General features: G+C 38.3%; 1 protein-coding gene across 1 annotated transcript in view; it reads right to left on the minus strand.

Moving 5' to 3' along the window:
- Positions 1–5,805: 5,805 nt before the first annotated feature.
- The window catches only part of IDE (insulin degrading enzyme), a 115,311-nt gene continuing 105,785 nt past the window's right edge, over positions 5,806–15,331 (minus strand). The window contains exons 21-23 of the mRNA XM_019555515.1: positions 12,227–12,299; positions 11,439–11,506; positions 5,806–8,423 (exon numbers count right to left, since the gene is read on the minus strand). Coding sequence (XP_019411060.1) covers positions 8,328–8,423; positions 11,439–11,506; positions 12,227–12,299 — 237 coding nt within the window. The 3' untranslated portion in view covers positions 5,806–8,327. The remainder of the gene's footprint in view (positions 8,424–11,438; positions 11,507–12,226; positions 12,300–15,331) is intronic.

Here is a 15,331-nt window from a genome sequence, read left to right on the forward strand (position 1 = left end):
ACACACACACACACACACACACCAGCAGACTCGTTCTGGTTGAATAACACTTGTTTACAGATGATTACTGAAAAGCACCTACTTAATCACTTAAATCTTCTTGTGGTTCGGAGAACGAGATCTCAGGCTGAATCTCCTTGGTTATGAACATTCTAAGAGTGATCTTTATGATTAAAGCTTGCCATAATCGAACTGGCTGAATATTAATCATAAAAACATAGCCTAAAACATACATTCCCCACCCCTTGGGGGCCAGTTTCCAGTCATCTCACCTTGGCGATAGGCACTGGCAAGAAGTAGCAAGTGACAAATAGCTGTCCTCTCAGCTACTGAACATGGGCAAGAATCAACAAGTAGGTACACAGCTTGGGTAGATGCCAGACTCAGCTATCTGGCATAAACTTACATAATCTTAAAGCTCATTCCATACTGCAGTCTTTTTAGGATTGTTTTTGCCATTCATAAAGGAAATGCATATTCAACAAAATAGAGAAATTATGGCAGTCATTGGCTTTTCCAGATTAGTAGTTTCAGCTTTAACCAATATTATACCTTAGCGATTAACCAGAAAGGATGTGATCATAATTGCATGTAAATGCTTCTCAAAATTTCATTTGTGATGCTGGAAGCTTGGGATATAAAAGGGTTTGTAAACATAGTTTCTCTAAACAGAAAAGGAAGATGTAGAGAAATACAGAACCATTCAATACCCTGTTCTGACTTCAAAGATGCAGAAGCTAATCCCTTGTGAGCCTTTCTATCTTTAAAGAAAAAAAAGGTTTGAATAGAGATTTCTCATGCTAAGTTTCAGTAACTTCCAAGGCAAGTGGGAAAGCTTGAGGAATATAAAGTTAATCATTTCCGAATAGTACAGCTATGAAATGTATATAGGCTTCTGGTGTTTTAAAACTGGCTCTATCAACTCTGTGTCAGATGAATTGCTTTAGAAACAGTGCTAATATGCTACTGCACAGTAGCATTGCTAAAAAGGCATGAGTTGGTGCTACTGTGCAGTAACTCCAGTTACTGTGCATAAATGTAGTACTTGATTATACAAGTACTAAATTTATGTGCAGTAACTACTGCACATTAAGGAACATGTAGACGTGCCCACACTATACTTAGAACTAGGTCCTTTGAAAGATTTAGGCCCAAGTGTCACCTAAATGTCTCCCACAGGCCTCCAAAATTTCAATCCTCAAAACCCCCAACTCAACTGCTGCCTAACTCTATGTGCACCGTAAGTCTGTCATTGCTAAAGTTTTCCGTATTAAAATTTGCAAAACTCCTAACACTAGAAGGGAGGGACAGGATACAGCTGGACCTGGACGGGTTACAGGGGTGGGCGAATGAGAATAGGATGGGATTCAATACGGACAAATGCAGGGTACTGCACTTGGGCAGTAACAACCAGCAGCATACCTATAGGCTGGGGAACTCCCTTCTTGAAAGCACAGTGGCAGAAAGAGATCTTGGAGTCATTATTGATTCCAAAATGAACATGGGCCGCCAATGCGAGGATGCGATCAGGAAGGCTAACCGCACCTTGTCATGCATCCACAGATGCATCACAAGCAGGGCCAAGGAGGTGATCCTCCCCCTCTATGCGGCATGGGTCAGGCCACAGTTGGAGTACTGCATCCAGTTCTGGGCACCACACTTTAGGAGAGATGTGGCCAGCATCGAGAGGGTCCACAGGAGGGCCACTCGCATGATCCGGGGACAGCAAGGCAGACCCTATGAGGAGAGGCTACAGGACCTGAACCTGTTCAGCCTTCACCCAAGCACCTCCCAGAGTAACAAGGAATAACAGCCATAAGTTGTTTGAGAGTAGGTTCAGGCTGGACATTAGAAGGCACTACTTCACGGTCAGGGTGGCTAGGATCTGGAAAAAACTTCCAAGGGAAGTGATGCTGGCTCCTACCCTGGGGGTCTTTAAGAGGAGGCTTGATAATTACCTAGCTGTGGTCATTTGAGCCCAGTATTCTCTCCTGCCCAGGGCAGGGGGTCAGACTTGAAGATCTACTTAGGTTCCTTCTGACCTTACATCTATGGATCTATAAATCTAACACACTATTTCTATGCATGCAGTGACACCTCAGTGGTTGTGGCGGCCTGATGGCCCAGGGATATGAAAGCAGCAAGGTCTGAGAGACAATGTAAAGTCTTTCGTTGGACCATGCTGTACAGCTAATAGAGAGAGAAGACAAGCTTTTGGGCTTCAGGTCGGAGGAAGCCACTTCCAACCAACTATACAGCATGGTCCAATAAAAGATATTACGTGACCTCACAAATCTTGCTTTTTGCATCTTTCTTGACATTACTGAGTAGGTCAGTAGGGCCTACTTAATAGGGCCTGAGCACGAACAAACCCAAGCTCTAGATCAATGCTTGGGCTCATGCTTGAGCCCTATTACATTTCACAAACTAGGTGCTCTATCATCCATGTTACCGGAGAAGTTCCACTTGGCAGGTATTCTGAACATATCAGACTCTATAACAACAGCGGCAGCAGAGATACTGCACTTGCCCACACCTAGTTTAGCTCAGTGGTACAAGCATTCACCTACAACCTAGGACATCTGCTTCAATTTCCTCTGTTGGTCAGAGGGGATTCAAACCCACATTGCCCACCTCTCAGGAATGCTCTAGCAGCAAGGCTATGAGGAATTCTGGGATGGGGCACTTATCTCCCATTCATAGATGTTAGGGGCTGGAAGGAACCTCTTGAGATCATCAACTGTTCCATTTTTCTTAACAAAGATTAAAAATGAATAGGACCAGAGAACATGCACACAAGCAAGCACAAACATGACTCTATTAAACCTGGAATCAGGACACTCACCTAGAACAGGGAAAAACCTGTGTTTCAATTTCTGTTCCAAGCCCTGTTTACATAGTTTTACATTAAACAGTTACTGGATAAAATACTACAGATTCTCTACTTCCTTGTAAGAAAGGGCTTTGCTAACTGATTCCGAGGTGGAGGAAAATGGCTTTCTGTAACATATGTACCTAGGCCTGGAAAAGGACAGAATTTAAGGTACACCCTATCCTCAACATTTCTTGCTGGATAGGTCAGGCCAGGGGGCTAGTTAGTGTAAAGTTCACTCTTAAATTCCCAATCATCCCCATGCATTGTACAAAACTGCATTCCATTAATTCAGGACTGTGCATTTCATTACAAGGACAAAGCACTTAGAGTTACAATGCTCAGCTTTGTGGTGTCTAGCTCTTTCTGTGGACCTTGTTCTTGGCTCACAATAAGAAAACATGTCTTGGGCAACTTCAAATTACTGAACAGATTAAAAAAACCCAGCATAAGTATTTGAAATATTAATCCCATTAAATGTCTGAATGCAGTTAAATTGGATATCAGTATTCACCAATATCCATGGTAGAAAACAGAGCAATATGTCATTTAAAAATGACATTAATTTTCTCGTGCAGGATCTTGGATTTCCTACACAAACTTTTAAAAACTTTAATTCAAAATCTTACTTTCTGCACCAGAGTGTATGCTGTCATCTATCTACTTCAAACTATGTACTGTGGAGCAGTTCAGATCGACTCAGCTGGAAGTTTGCTAAAACATGCTAGGTCTCCCCTTAAATGGGGGTAAAAACAATATTGGAAATAGCTTAAGTTTGAATCCATTCTGTTGGGTCATTAGTGAAAATGCATCTTACGTGTATAGAGGCACCATGTATTCTGTCATACTGCAATAGAATATAATAAAACATCCTTTGAATCTTTATTACTCAAATTAATTTTTATTTAACTATCAATATAAGAAATGGACCTGAGATCAATATAATGTAAAAAAGGACATAGAAAACCCTCTCAATATGGGAGGGAAGGGAGAAGAGACAGACAGATGAAAAGGAAGAACTATAAAATAGGTATAGAAAAGGTAGGTAGTTTGGAAACCTCTGTTTTTGTCTCATAATTCAAGATACTAGGAGATATTAAATTAAAAGGGTAGGAAGTTCAAAACTCAATATAAAGAAATACCTTTCTCACTCAATGTGCGATTAAAATCTTACCATAGGAAATGGTTAAGGCCAAACACTTAGCAACATTCTGAAAAGACCCAGGTACTTATAGAATATTCAAGGGTTCTCATCATTGGTTATAATTTTTCTGGAAAGAATCACAAACTTTATGCCTCAAATCTCTAACTCAGTGATTTTCACCCAAGGTATGGAGAGAGCATTTCAAGGGAGCCATGGGGTGCCATGCAACATCAGCACTGTTAGGTGTGCAAACGTGGTTCAGAAGATGAACTCAGAGATTTCAAATGGGAATTCATAGTGTTAAAAACATTCGGAATTGCTGTCATCTTTTTGAGTTCTTTGTTGCAAAAGAACTACTCTACTAGTTTTCTGTAGTCCACTCCGCCCCCCCGCGCCAAAAAAACCAACCCCAAATAAACAAATAAACTAAATGAAAACTAAAAGCTGGCATTTTTTGAAGAGTGCCTTGAATCTAAAAAGGTTGAGAGCCACTGCTCTATTAAGAAATCAGGATGAGACCTATTGTGACAGACAGATTATCCTACAACTACCATTGCAAGAACCTTACACTTCAACAGTGGCCTCTGGTACTGGCCAATGAAGAGGACACAAAGCTAGATGAAAACCACACGTCCAGAATCCAAGGTTCAGAGTTCATTTCTCAAAAGCCCAAACATTCTGGCAACTGCTACTCAAAATGAACAACAGCCCTGTAGCCACAATCTAAACTATCACATCCTTCTGACTGCTCTCTACAGTGCTAGTAACAAATTTGTACACCTTTTCTCCTAGCCACCTACATGACACTACTTCCCAAGAAGCTCCACACTAGCAGCAGCAGAGAAGGCTGAATTAAAGCTTTATGCTTCATACCATTTATCATTCCAGCAGTAACTACCCATCAATCCATAGTCAAACTAATCCCTAATCCCTCGTGGAGAGCATTTGAGTCTTTCATACAATTCTATGCAGCACACCTCCCCGCCCCCAACCAAAGTAAATAATCTACCAAAGTATAACATTGTTAAAGCTGCAATGGTTAGTTTTAATGGTTAAGCTGCAGTGATGCAGTGAGCTTGCAAGTTTAAGTTTTGATCCTTAAAAGAAAAACATAGAAACAAAAACACCTTTATAATTACTTCTTTACAGAAAGACATTTGCAAACATATCACACACACACACACACACACACACACATTATGTATATTAGAAAATCTTCACACACATTCACAGACACACACACTGAAAAAGAAACATAACCAATCTAACCTACTTATGCACTCCATGATTTATGTTGGGTGGCCATTGGATCAGATAATAATGTAACATACATGTGACACTGCCCTCTGGAACTTTCCCAGAAGAAATGAATGGAAGTACTATAAAGCAACACCATCCATTCTAGCTAGTCTATGAAGTCGGGTCAGCCGCACTTGAGGATGAATGCTTTAAAATAATCACACAAGCTGATAGATGTAACATTACTAGTGGGTGCATCTACACAAGATGCTTACTGCGCAGTAGCCTAACAACACTGTGTAGTAATGTGCCAGTCAAAAATGGTGCTAATAAGCTATTGTGCTGTGTTATTCGGCTACTGCATAGTAATTGTCCTGAAAAAACAATGCACTGGTGCTACTGCGCAGTAACTGTAGTTACTGTGCATTTAGTTAGTACTTCATTAAGCAAGTACTTAACTAAAAGTGCAGTAACTACTGCACATTAATATCTGTATAGACACGCCCAGTATGTAGCAAATCAAAATAAAATGAATTAAAAACTCCAAAGGTTAAATTCAGACTGTTTATTGTAAACAGGATAACTCTAGCACTCTGTCATACTGGCTGTGTTACATGCACCCAATTCCACATCAACTGCTCAAAATAGCACTTGCAGCAATTACAATATTCTAATAATAATTTATGGTTTGTTACATAAACTTAGTTAACAAGCACTAAAATTGAGAATTACAGTGTATTCTAGGTAGTCTGTTATTGCTTGTAGACACTGCAGCTCTGGATCCAGTCAAATGAATCCATTAATATGCCTGAGTTATCAAATTGTACCGCTGTATCAAACTCAGAAACTGTAAAATGCTGGAGAACACTTTAAAAGCAATTAGAAGTTGCTGACAAAATACATGGGTTCCCACCTCCATTCCAAATTTTAGAAATATTCAATGTTTTTTTCTGGACTACATAATTTGTAGTATTGTATTAAATATACTATTCCATTTTTATATAATTCGTGAAAAGTTATAATTCATTGCATTTCCATTATTTTTTTAAACACAGGATATATTTTATTTTTTCAGAGTAGCATGTTTAAATATCAAGTTCCAAAATATAATTTTTATATTGTTCTGTTAATATTTTTAATATCTATAATACAAATGTTATTCTAAAAGGAACAAAGAAAATACATTATGGACAAAGAAAACTACAATACACAAAATATTATTGAATAGTGCGATAAAGGGTAAAGAGTGCACTACCGCTTTCTTTCCATAGTGTGTTTATATTTTTTCTTTATAGTACAAAACTGTTAGTAACCTCTATTAACAATAAGTTGCATCACAAAGCAGCAATATGATTTCAATATTTTTCTTTATAAACAGTCTGCATTGTAACTCTTTCAAACAACATTTCAAACTAGCCTCACTTATTAAATCAAATTTGCATGTCCTGGATACATATAAATTTAGGGCCACAATCCTGTAAATCTTTAAGCACACTGAATTTTACTCACAGGGATATCATCTTTGAAGGCAATGTTTCAACTTATTTGTGTAAGGAACCCCCTTCCCCTCACAGAAGCTAATGGTGCTACTCGCAAGGAAAATTATGTGCGTGTTTAATATATTTGAAAGGTCAGGGACTCCGATTCAGAGTCTGTTAATTATAGGCAAAGACTCAAGTGATACCACTGTTACTCATGAGTTCACCTGGTCAGGACAAACTTTTCAGGGCTTAAGCACATCCTGTCTTGCCTAAACAAATATAGAGAATTATATACATTTAACCAACAAGATGTTTAGTCATTACCAAAATATTTTAAGACAATATACAGTGCTTTTTTTGTTTTTTAAATTCTTCTATTCTAGGGCCTAATCTTGCCAAGCCTTACTCAGTCAAACCCCTTACTGAAATCACCAGGTTCAGTAATTCAAGAATTACTGTGTGAACCTGAACTAATTATTGTGTTGTGTTAGTTTTGTTTTCAACATCAGAAGGGCAGAAAGGAAAAAAGGGCCAAGACTGAGCATTTACACCACAAAGCCTTATTCTGCAAATCTTCACTGATGTACTGAAGGGTCCCACACTTAACTTTGGCTATGCTTATATCAAAAAGCAAAGACAATAATATCAAAAGGCACTCACACTCATGCTGAAAATGATGTGCACTCTACCTTGCTTTGTTGGGCTGAGGCCCAATGAGATGAGCCAGGGGCCCTGATGGAGGCCTCATGTAGATTATGAACAATTACATTTTAAAAATTATATAAACAATGGAAATAACTCAGAATAACCCTGAGAAACTGAATGGAATATTAACCCTGTCAAGACACCAGCACAATTCTCTTGGTAACAAAAAAAAGATAGGGTACTCAAATGTTTCCAGCATTTTACTAGTTTTAAATATAAAAAGTCCCCAAGTATGTGTACAAAGATTAAAACCATGCCAGTATCTTTATTTACTCTTCTTCTGTTACAGACAATTCCCTCATTTATTATTTTATTGTCAAAGTTTCTCTTTTCCACAGAACTACATAAAATTTAAAAAGAAAACAAAAGTTGCTTGTATTGTGGATCATTTAAAAAGGTATCATTCAACACTACTCTTCAAAATATGTCTAAGCCCTCTTTTTATGAAAAGGTTTTCTCCTAAATCCAAACAAGGCTTTCTTTCCCTGATAAAATTTGTTACAGAGCTATTTTATATGGTATTTTGGACAAGGTGGACATTTTAAGCCAAATCAGTTTCCTCTGGAGGCTTGTTAATGCTCAGTTAATGAAAATTAAGAGATATACTATTTTAAAAAATATAATGCATTTACAAGAGTCTTTATTTTTAAGCTGATTTTGGTTTTCAACACTTTTTCTGTAATATAAATGACGCACAATCACAACTGATTTTCTATTTCTTCATAACCATAAGCACGCAATTAATGTTGAATAAACCAAGAATTAATTAGAGACTCTCAAGACAGATAATTTATCCTAATCGTATTTAATATTTTTGTTGATCATAAAACCCCCTGAACACATGTGGGTACTGATTCATTTGCATTTCTTCATCCATTGGGAATCTTCACAGTTTTGCAGCCATGAAATTGATATGTGGTTTCACCAGCGGGAAGAGTGGGAGACTGCGTTTAAATTCTGTCATATTTTCAATCACACTGGGCTGCAAAGAAGTGTATAGGAAAAGACATGTCTGCTCAGTATCATTAACAAAAAAAAGAGAGAGAAACAATTCACTTTAGATTCAGATTCATCAGTTCCTAGTAACAGTTTTACTGTCTTTACACACAAGACATTAAAAAACAATTGTTGAGCTTTCTGATTTACCTTAGACAATCTGCGACTATATTTTATTATATAGTAAATGCAATATTAATCATTTGACATGTTGCTGGATGAATATAAAATTAAACTATTTTCCTTATTTTCATTTATAAATTCAATCCCAGGATAGCGTTTCAGCTTCATATTTTGGATCACAAAACAAAGGCCTTCATTTTTTGTGGGGGAAATTTTCCCTGCTACAAATCATTCCATACACTTCCCCCAGACTGGCCTGGAGAAGGTGGGGAGCATGCTGCTCCACACTTTCCGGTCCTAGGGGAATGCCCCCTCCCACTGCCTCGCAGACCAGGGACCCCTGCAGTGCTACAGACACAGGCTTGAAGATGCCACATGGGGGGAGCTTCCTCCTGTGTAGCACTTGAAAAGCCATGCACCCAGTCCTACCTGTGGGGCTGACGCACTGTGCAGGGGAAGCAGCAACTGCTCCTCCACATGGCTGCCAGTGCACACGAGCTAAACATACTGAACAGTGTGGCAAAGCCCCCTGCCCCGTCACTCCTCACACCAGGAACTCTTGCAAGAAGTGGGCAGAGCACAGCAGGTGGCTTTCCTTCCTTTCCCTTCTGGTCTATGGGAGGTGTAGGAGCAGCTGACCTTTGTCTGAGGAAGAACTGCGGAAGAACTGAGAGGAGCCAGCTGCTCCTCCCAGCTTCCTGAGACCACCCCCGCCTTGCAAAGCCATAGGCACCATTTCCCAGCAGCTCAACTCCTCCTGGTCCTGGGAGAAATCAAGTGGTGGGGAAAAGAATAGGCCAGAGACAGGCAACCCCCTGACATGGCAGCCACAGCATGGCATGCGAAGGCAGTTTGCTTGGCACGCACACCTTGGGGAAGGTATGGGGGTTGCACTGCCACAACAAAGATCGGGCCCCTTGTAGCTCCCCCACCATCCACATCTGGCACGCCAACACATTACAAGTTGAGGTTGTGGGTGTTTTTGGCACTGCCGAAAAACACTGCTAACCCCTGGTATAGGCATTCACTCTCCTGGAAGTGACCTCTACTAGGTCAGAGATGGGTTATTTTCTCCCAGAACCACCATTATTGGTTTTTACCAAGAGAGTTGCAATTTTCCCAGCAGAAATTTAATGCCTGTACATGGCCAAAGTCTATTATGTTTACCAAAAAAACTGTTGCTTTTTGTGTGTTATTGCATAAATAATAGGGCTGTGAGAAGCTTCAGTCCCTGATTTGATTTGGCGGAGATTTGGTGGAGAATCTCTGAATCGAATCAGAGGATGCTTTAAATCTCTCCAAATCAAATTGGAACCTTCTTAAATGATTTGGAGAGATTTGGACAAAGACAGCTTTCAATGTTTTTTCTACATACCTCTAGGTAGCAAGGGCTCATGATTGCTGCGATGCTGGGGCACGTGGAGTGTCCCACAGAAGCACAGGGGGCTCCCCAGCGTGCTCAGCAACAGACCTGGAAATGGACCAGAAGCACTTTCGGTTTTGCCGCTGGTCATGTGGAGGGCCCCCCTGCACCTCAGTGGGATGCTCCATGCACCCCAGCATCACAGCAATCATGAGCTGCACCTGCTACCTCAAGGTATGTAGAAAAATTTTTTTAAGTTGCGTCTATGTCCAAATCCTTCAGATTTGGATGAATTGAATTGGGGACAGTGATCAAAATAAATGAATCGAATCACTTTCTCTGATTTGGGCAGAATCCAAATTGAAAAGGGTCTGCTTCACACATCCCTAATAAATAACTACATTCTGTCCATTTCTTATGGACTAAATTAAAAAATATTTTGTTTGCATTATATTAAATGATAAAAATAAATTACTCATATTTCCAGGAATGTAAGGGTAGATCAAATAGCAACTGGTATAACATTCTGGTTTGGTTACATTGTAGATTAATCTTAGTTAAAATAAGAAGTCAACTTCACTTTGAACATGAGGGATTTAAAATGAAAAACAAAGATAAATCAATGATGTTCACTAAAGTTAAACCTCTGGTAGAATAATTTTTATATTTCTATTATGATGAAAAGCAAGTATGTATTGATGTATATACATGTATGCCACTGTAGTATTTTCATTTTTAAATGTGGATATTTGAGTTACAGACCTACCCTTATGTTGCAAGGAACTAAACTCATATACAGGTAATGTTGCCACGTCTGTTTAGGCAAAATGTCAAATGTGATGAGCAGTGGAGACTGCTCTTTTGATATCCTTACCTACACAAAGTTTTAATGAATGGTGATGGTTGGCAATCAAAACTCTTCCTCCAAAGTTACATTATTGGATGCCATGTGATTTGGGAGAATGCATTAATATTTCAAACCTCCAAAGACAAGGTAAAGAGAGTATGTCCACCACAATAGCAGACTCTCCCTATGCCTGAAGAAGGATGTTTGTGCCTGGAAGTTTGCAAAGAACAATTTTTCCAACTATTTAGTTGATCTAATAAAAGGTATCACATTTAGCCAAACCCTATGCATACGCAGTCTTTACACAGTACTAAATGAATTCTACCATGAAACACTGTGATATATTCTTAGTTGTACTATTACTTCATAGTGCAGACAGTCAGCATAGTTACATCTTCTATTATTAACTCTTGCTGTCATGGAATAATGGGGACAAAAGCAACTGGAAAGCTGATTATAAAAGCATCTAGGAAGAGATGACAACTCAAAATGAAATCCACAATTATGGAAATAGACATGTTTGTAAAAGAGCAATGAAATTACAGTAGTCTTGAGCCTCATTTGTAGAGATGATGTCAGTCAAGGTATCCAGAAGTTTGTTCTCTTTGTCTATTCCCATTTCTTTGTGTTAGCTTTAAGTTAAGTTATTTAAGTATCTACATTTTTACCTGTGGCAAAGGCGGTGCTGGTGCCAGATTAACATCATTTTGGCATGGAAATTCCCCAACCACAGGACCTATTAAACAAAATTACCAAAATTGGAAAAACCAGCATTTCTTATTTATCTTGTCAAATAAACCAGTTCTCAGAAGCAAGACAAATACATAAATTTTGTAAATTTTCAAATACCTATATTCAACAGCTGCTTTTACTTGTGTATTTAATCACTTCCTTTAGAAATGCAAGCTAATCCAAGTATCAGTTTTGGAACATGGGCTTGAGAGGAGTCATTCTGAATATTCTTATTATTTATACATAAGCAGAAGTAGCACCAACTGAGTATATTATTAAATGACTCTTCACCATAAATTCTCAAGAAATTAAGTAAAAATTTTGTGAGTGCTAGTAAATACGATTTCCTTTTGTCTTCTAGAAAAATCTAGTATATAACTGACATGTGTAAACACATGTGCAGCTAGGTTTGATGAAGCAAAGGTAACACCTCATGTCTGATTGCAAGTCTCACCCTTACACAGGTTACAAGAAACTAAACTCATATACAGATAATGGCTAGACACCTACAACTACGTAACGTCTCTCCAAACTAATTTTTGAATTAAAAGCACAGCAAAAACCTCCATGAAAACTCTTTCTTCACAAGACATGTATGTATCTTCTCCCCATAATTTGGTTTCAAAGTGCTGTGTTTCAAACTGTTTCATGCTGTCTTGTATAAATAAAAATAAAAAAGTGTGTGTATGTGTGTATATATATATATTTTCAATATAATACTTACAGGAATCCATTTCCCTTGCAAGGACATGTACTGATACCTTGTGTCTCCTAGGTGCATGTACTGCCAGCAGTTCCTATAGCAAACAAGAAGACCAGTTATTTTATAACAGCGTATAAGTGATAGCTATCTGCTATATTTTATACATACTACAGAGGATAACTATGATCTAATGTGCATCGTTTTGCTAAATACCGTTATGGTCAGTGTGGTATATTTAGGTACATCCCTTAAATTTAACTAGATCTCCAGTCTAGTTAAATCATTATAGAGCTGAGTTTCACAAGAAATTTAATCACAGGAAATTTAGGAACACTAAACAATTAAGAGGAAAAATCTATAAAATCGAAGTGAAATCTATAATTGATTTCTTTGTGGGTAAGGATTTGCCCTACACCTTTGGTCCTACTGGGCATTTGTACACATGCCTGTGCTGCAATGCCAGGCACTTTTACAGTGCCTGGTGCTGTGGTGCATGCATCTATATAAACAGTGAAATGCACGTCAGCGCTGAGAAAATGGCAACAGCACTCTTTTGAACTAAAACACATTGAAGGTGTTTGAAGGTAGTTTAGTCTGAACTAAAACAACTTCAATGTGTTTTAGTTAAAAAATGCACTGCCTCCATTTTCTGTGTTGATGCTCTTTTCTCTGCTTATACAACTGCATGCAATGCAGCGCAGTCTGCATCAGCTCGTATGCAGAGCAGACTCAATTAATTGAGTCAATTAATTGAGACTCAATTAATTGAGTCTGCTCTGATGTGCTGGATTTCTAGCATGTTGGAGCAGACAAAGGTATGTGTATAAAGGCCTACTGTGTTTCTAAACTACACAATGCTGTTACCATAGTCCTCTAGCAGCCTTAAGGAAGTCCCTCAACCCTGAGAAAATTGTCAAACTTGGCTGGCTTTGTTTGTCCCAAAAAATTTGTCCCAAATATTCAAATATTTTGATGTCCCATCCCTAAGCCCAGATGATCACTTGAGAATCATGTACTACATACTGCTATACAGATAGAATGATTAGAAGGAAAAAAAAAATCAATTCTGATCAATATTGTAAGTTTTCAAGAGAACACATACCTTGTACAGCACTGGCGCTGAATCATTTGGCCATGAATGAATGCTGTGAGGCCAGTCCACAGGCTAGTTTGAGCCACTGGCCCTGCCACCAACCCCTCCCACCCAGTGCACAGTGGGATTGGGGCTGGGAGGCCCAGAACTGCCCTCCTCCTGACCTCTGACACCAGGATTGGGCCCTGGGCCTTTGCATCACCCCCTCCCAGCCGCCTCATGCCAGGATTGGGCCCTGGGGCCTCTGTGCCACCACCCATCACAGCATGCTAGGATTGGGTGCCTGACCCAGAAATTTGGCAGCAGGCTGGTGAAGCCACTACTCTCCTGCTGCCAAATTTCTGGACCTGTCGAGACCTCCACTGGCTGGATGGCATGGGGCAATGGGCCAGATCTGGACTGCAGGCCAGGGATTGAGCACCCCCTGTACAGGACACCACTTGTCACAACAAGTGCTACGGAATTTTTTACTAATTTATTTTCTCTTTTTAATTTTTAAGTAGTCTCCCCATATTTTCATATGATACAAGATGATTAAAAAAGCACATTAAATTTTCACCATGCCATTCAAACAGCAATAGATTTTTAAACAACAATGTAAAATATGAGCTAAAATAGAAAGTGAAGTAAGAATTTCCTTGACTAATGAAAATGGTAAACAAAAGACAGAAGTTATAAAGGAAAAGTTTGACACATTCACCCAAAACTCTTCTTCATTTTTGCTGTTTTCTCATACTGCTGTAGACTACTATACCATATTTTCCTGGGTCAATATTTATTATGCCTGTGTGAAGTTGCTAAATAATTTTAGACAGCATGCCATGGATAGATGGCAACGTTTGCAAAAGGCTACCAATGTTTAAACATTCTTTTGCAGCAAATACCTGAACAATATTTTCTCTTGTTTACATTAAGAACACAAGACTAAAGAGCTACTTGATAACCATATAAATCTTACAGAATATTAAATACAAGAACTTTAGTCATGTATCTTACTGAAGTAGAGCTAAGCAGGTTTTGATTGCACTCAAAAAATATCCATACTTTACCAAATGAAATTTGGAATATTTCAGCACAAATAATTAAAATGTTTTATAAAAGTGTAAGTAACTGAAAACAGGTGCTTCATGCAGCCTTAACCATAGTAGCTGCTGTCTTTGCCTGGTACAATCTGCATAATCAAATTCTGCTACAGTTATTTTTTAAATCTCACTGCAGATGGCAGTCAATTAAGAGAAAAATTTACTTTAAATCTGCATGGTAGGAAAAGAATATAATCTGGAATCAGAGACTGGAATTGGTCACAGATGAGATGACAGACCCTTATGATAATTTTAACCAAGCAAATGTCTAGCTGAACAATACAGGCTTTTGCAGAACATACTACAAATGAAAAGTAAATATTGACTGAAAATTTACATTAGTGAGAAAGGGTAACAGGAATACATGGTACGACCCACAATAGAAAAATAAATAAAATGATAATGAAGTAGCCAATAAGATCATAATGATTAAAATATTTTGAAGTACAAATCATTTACAGCTCCTTTCCCATTAAAAACTATACTAACTGATCCAGATGGATAAAGAGAGGGAGTCAGTCATATTGGCATAAGCTAGCTTGACTGAATTCCATTCTGACTACTGAACTGCTACACTCAGACTATATAATACTATAGATAGAAATGTGTAGTTATATGTTATTCTGATGCAAATCCATTGAAATCTAGCTTAACGTGGAAAAATTCCAATCAGTACAAACTAGAAAACAATGTACATTTATAATGAAATGCATATGAAAAACAGCTATTATAAATTTTCTGATTTCAAGGAGCATAGCAAAAGTTGATTAGTAGTTACTACTGTAAATGTTTTAATCCTTCTTCCTAATACAGTTAGAGTATTTTTCTTTATATTGATCAGATAGCCTAAAATAGGGTCATTTTATAAACAAACTGCTTCTATGTATTGAAATAATTTATGTAATGGGCATGTGTCCTATGCATGATTAGAATAATAGCAAGTTGGGGTGG

This window comes from Crocodylus porosus, unplaced genomic scaffold, assembly GCF_001723895.1.
Source record: "Crocodylus porosus isolate Cpor-Errol unplaced genomic scaffold, CroPor_comp1, whole genome shotgun sequence".
Taxonomy (NCBI): Eukaryota; Metazoa; Chordata; order Crocodylia; family Crocodylidae; genus Crocodylus; species Crocodylus porosus.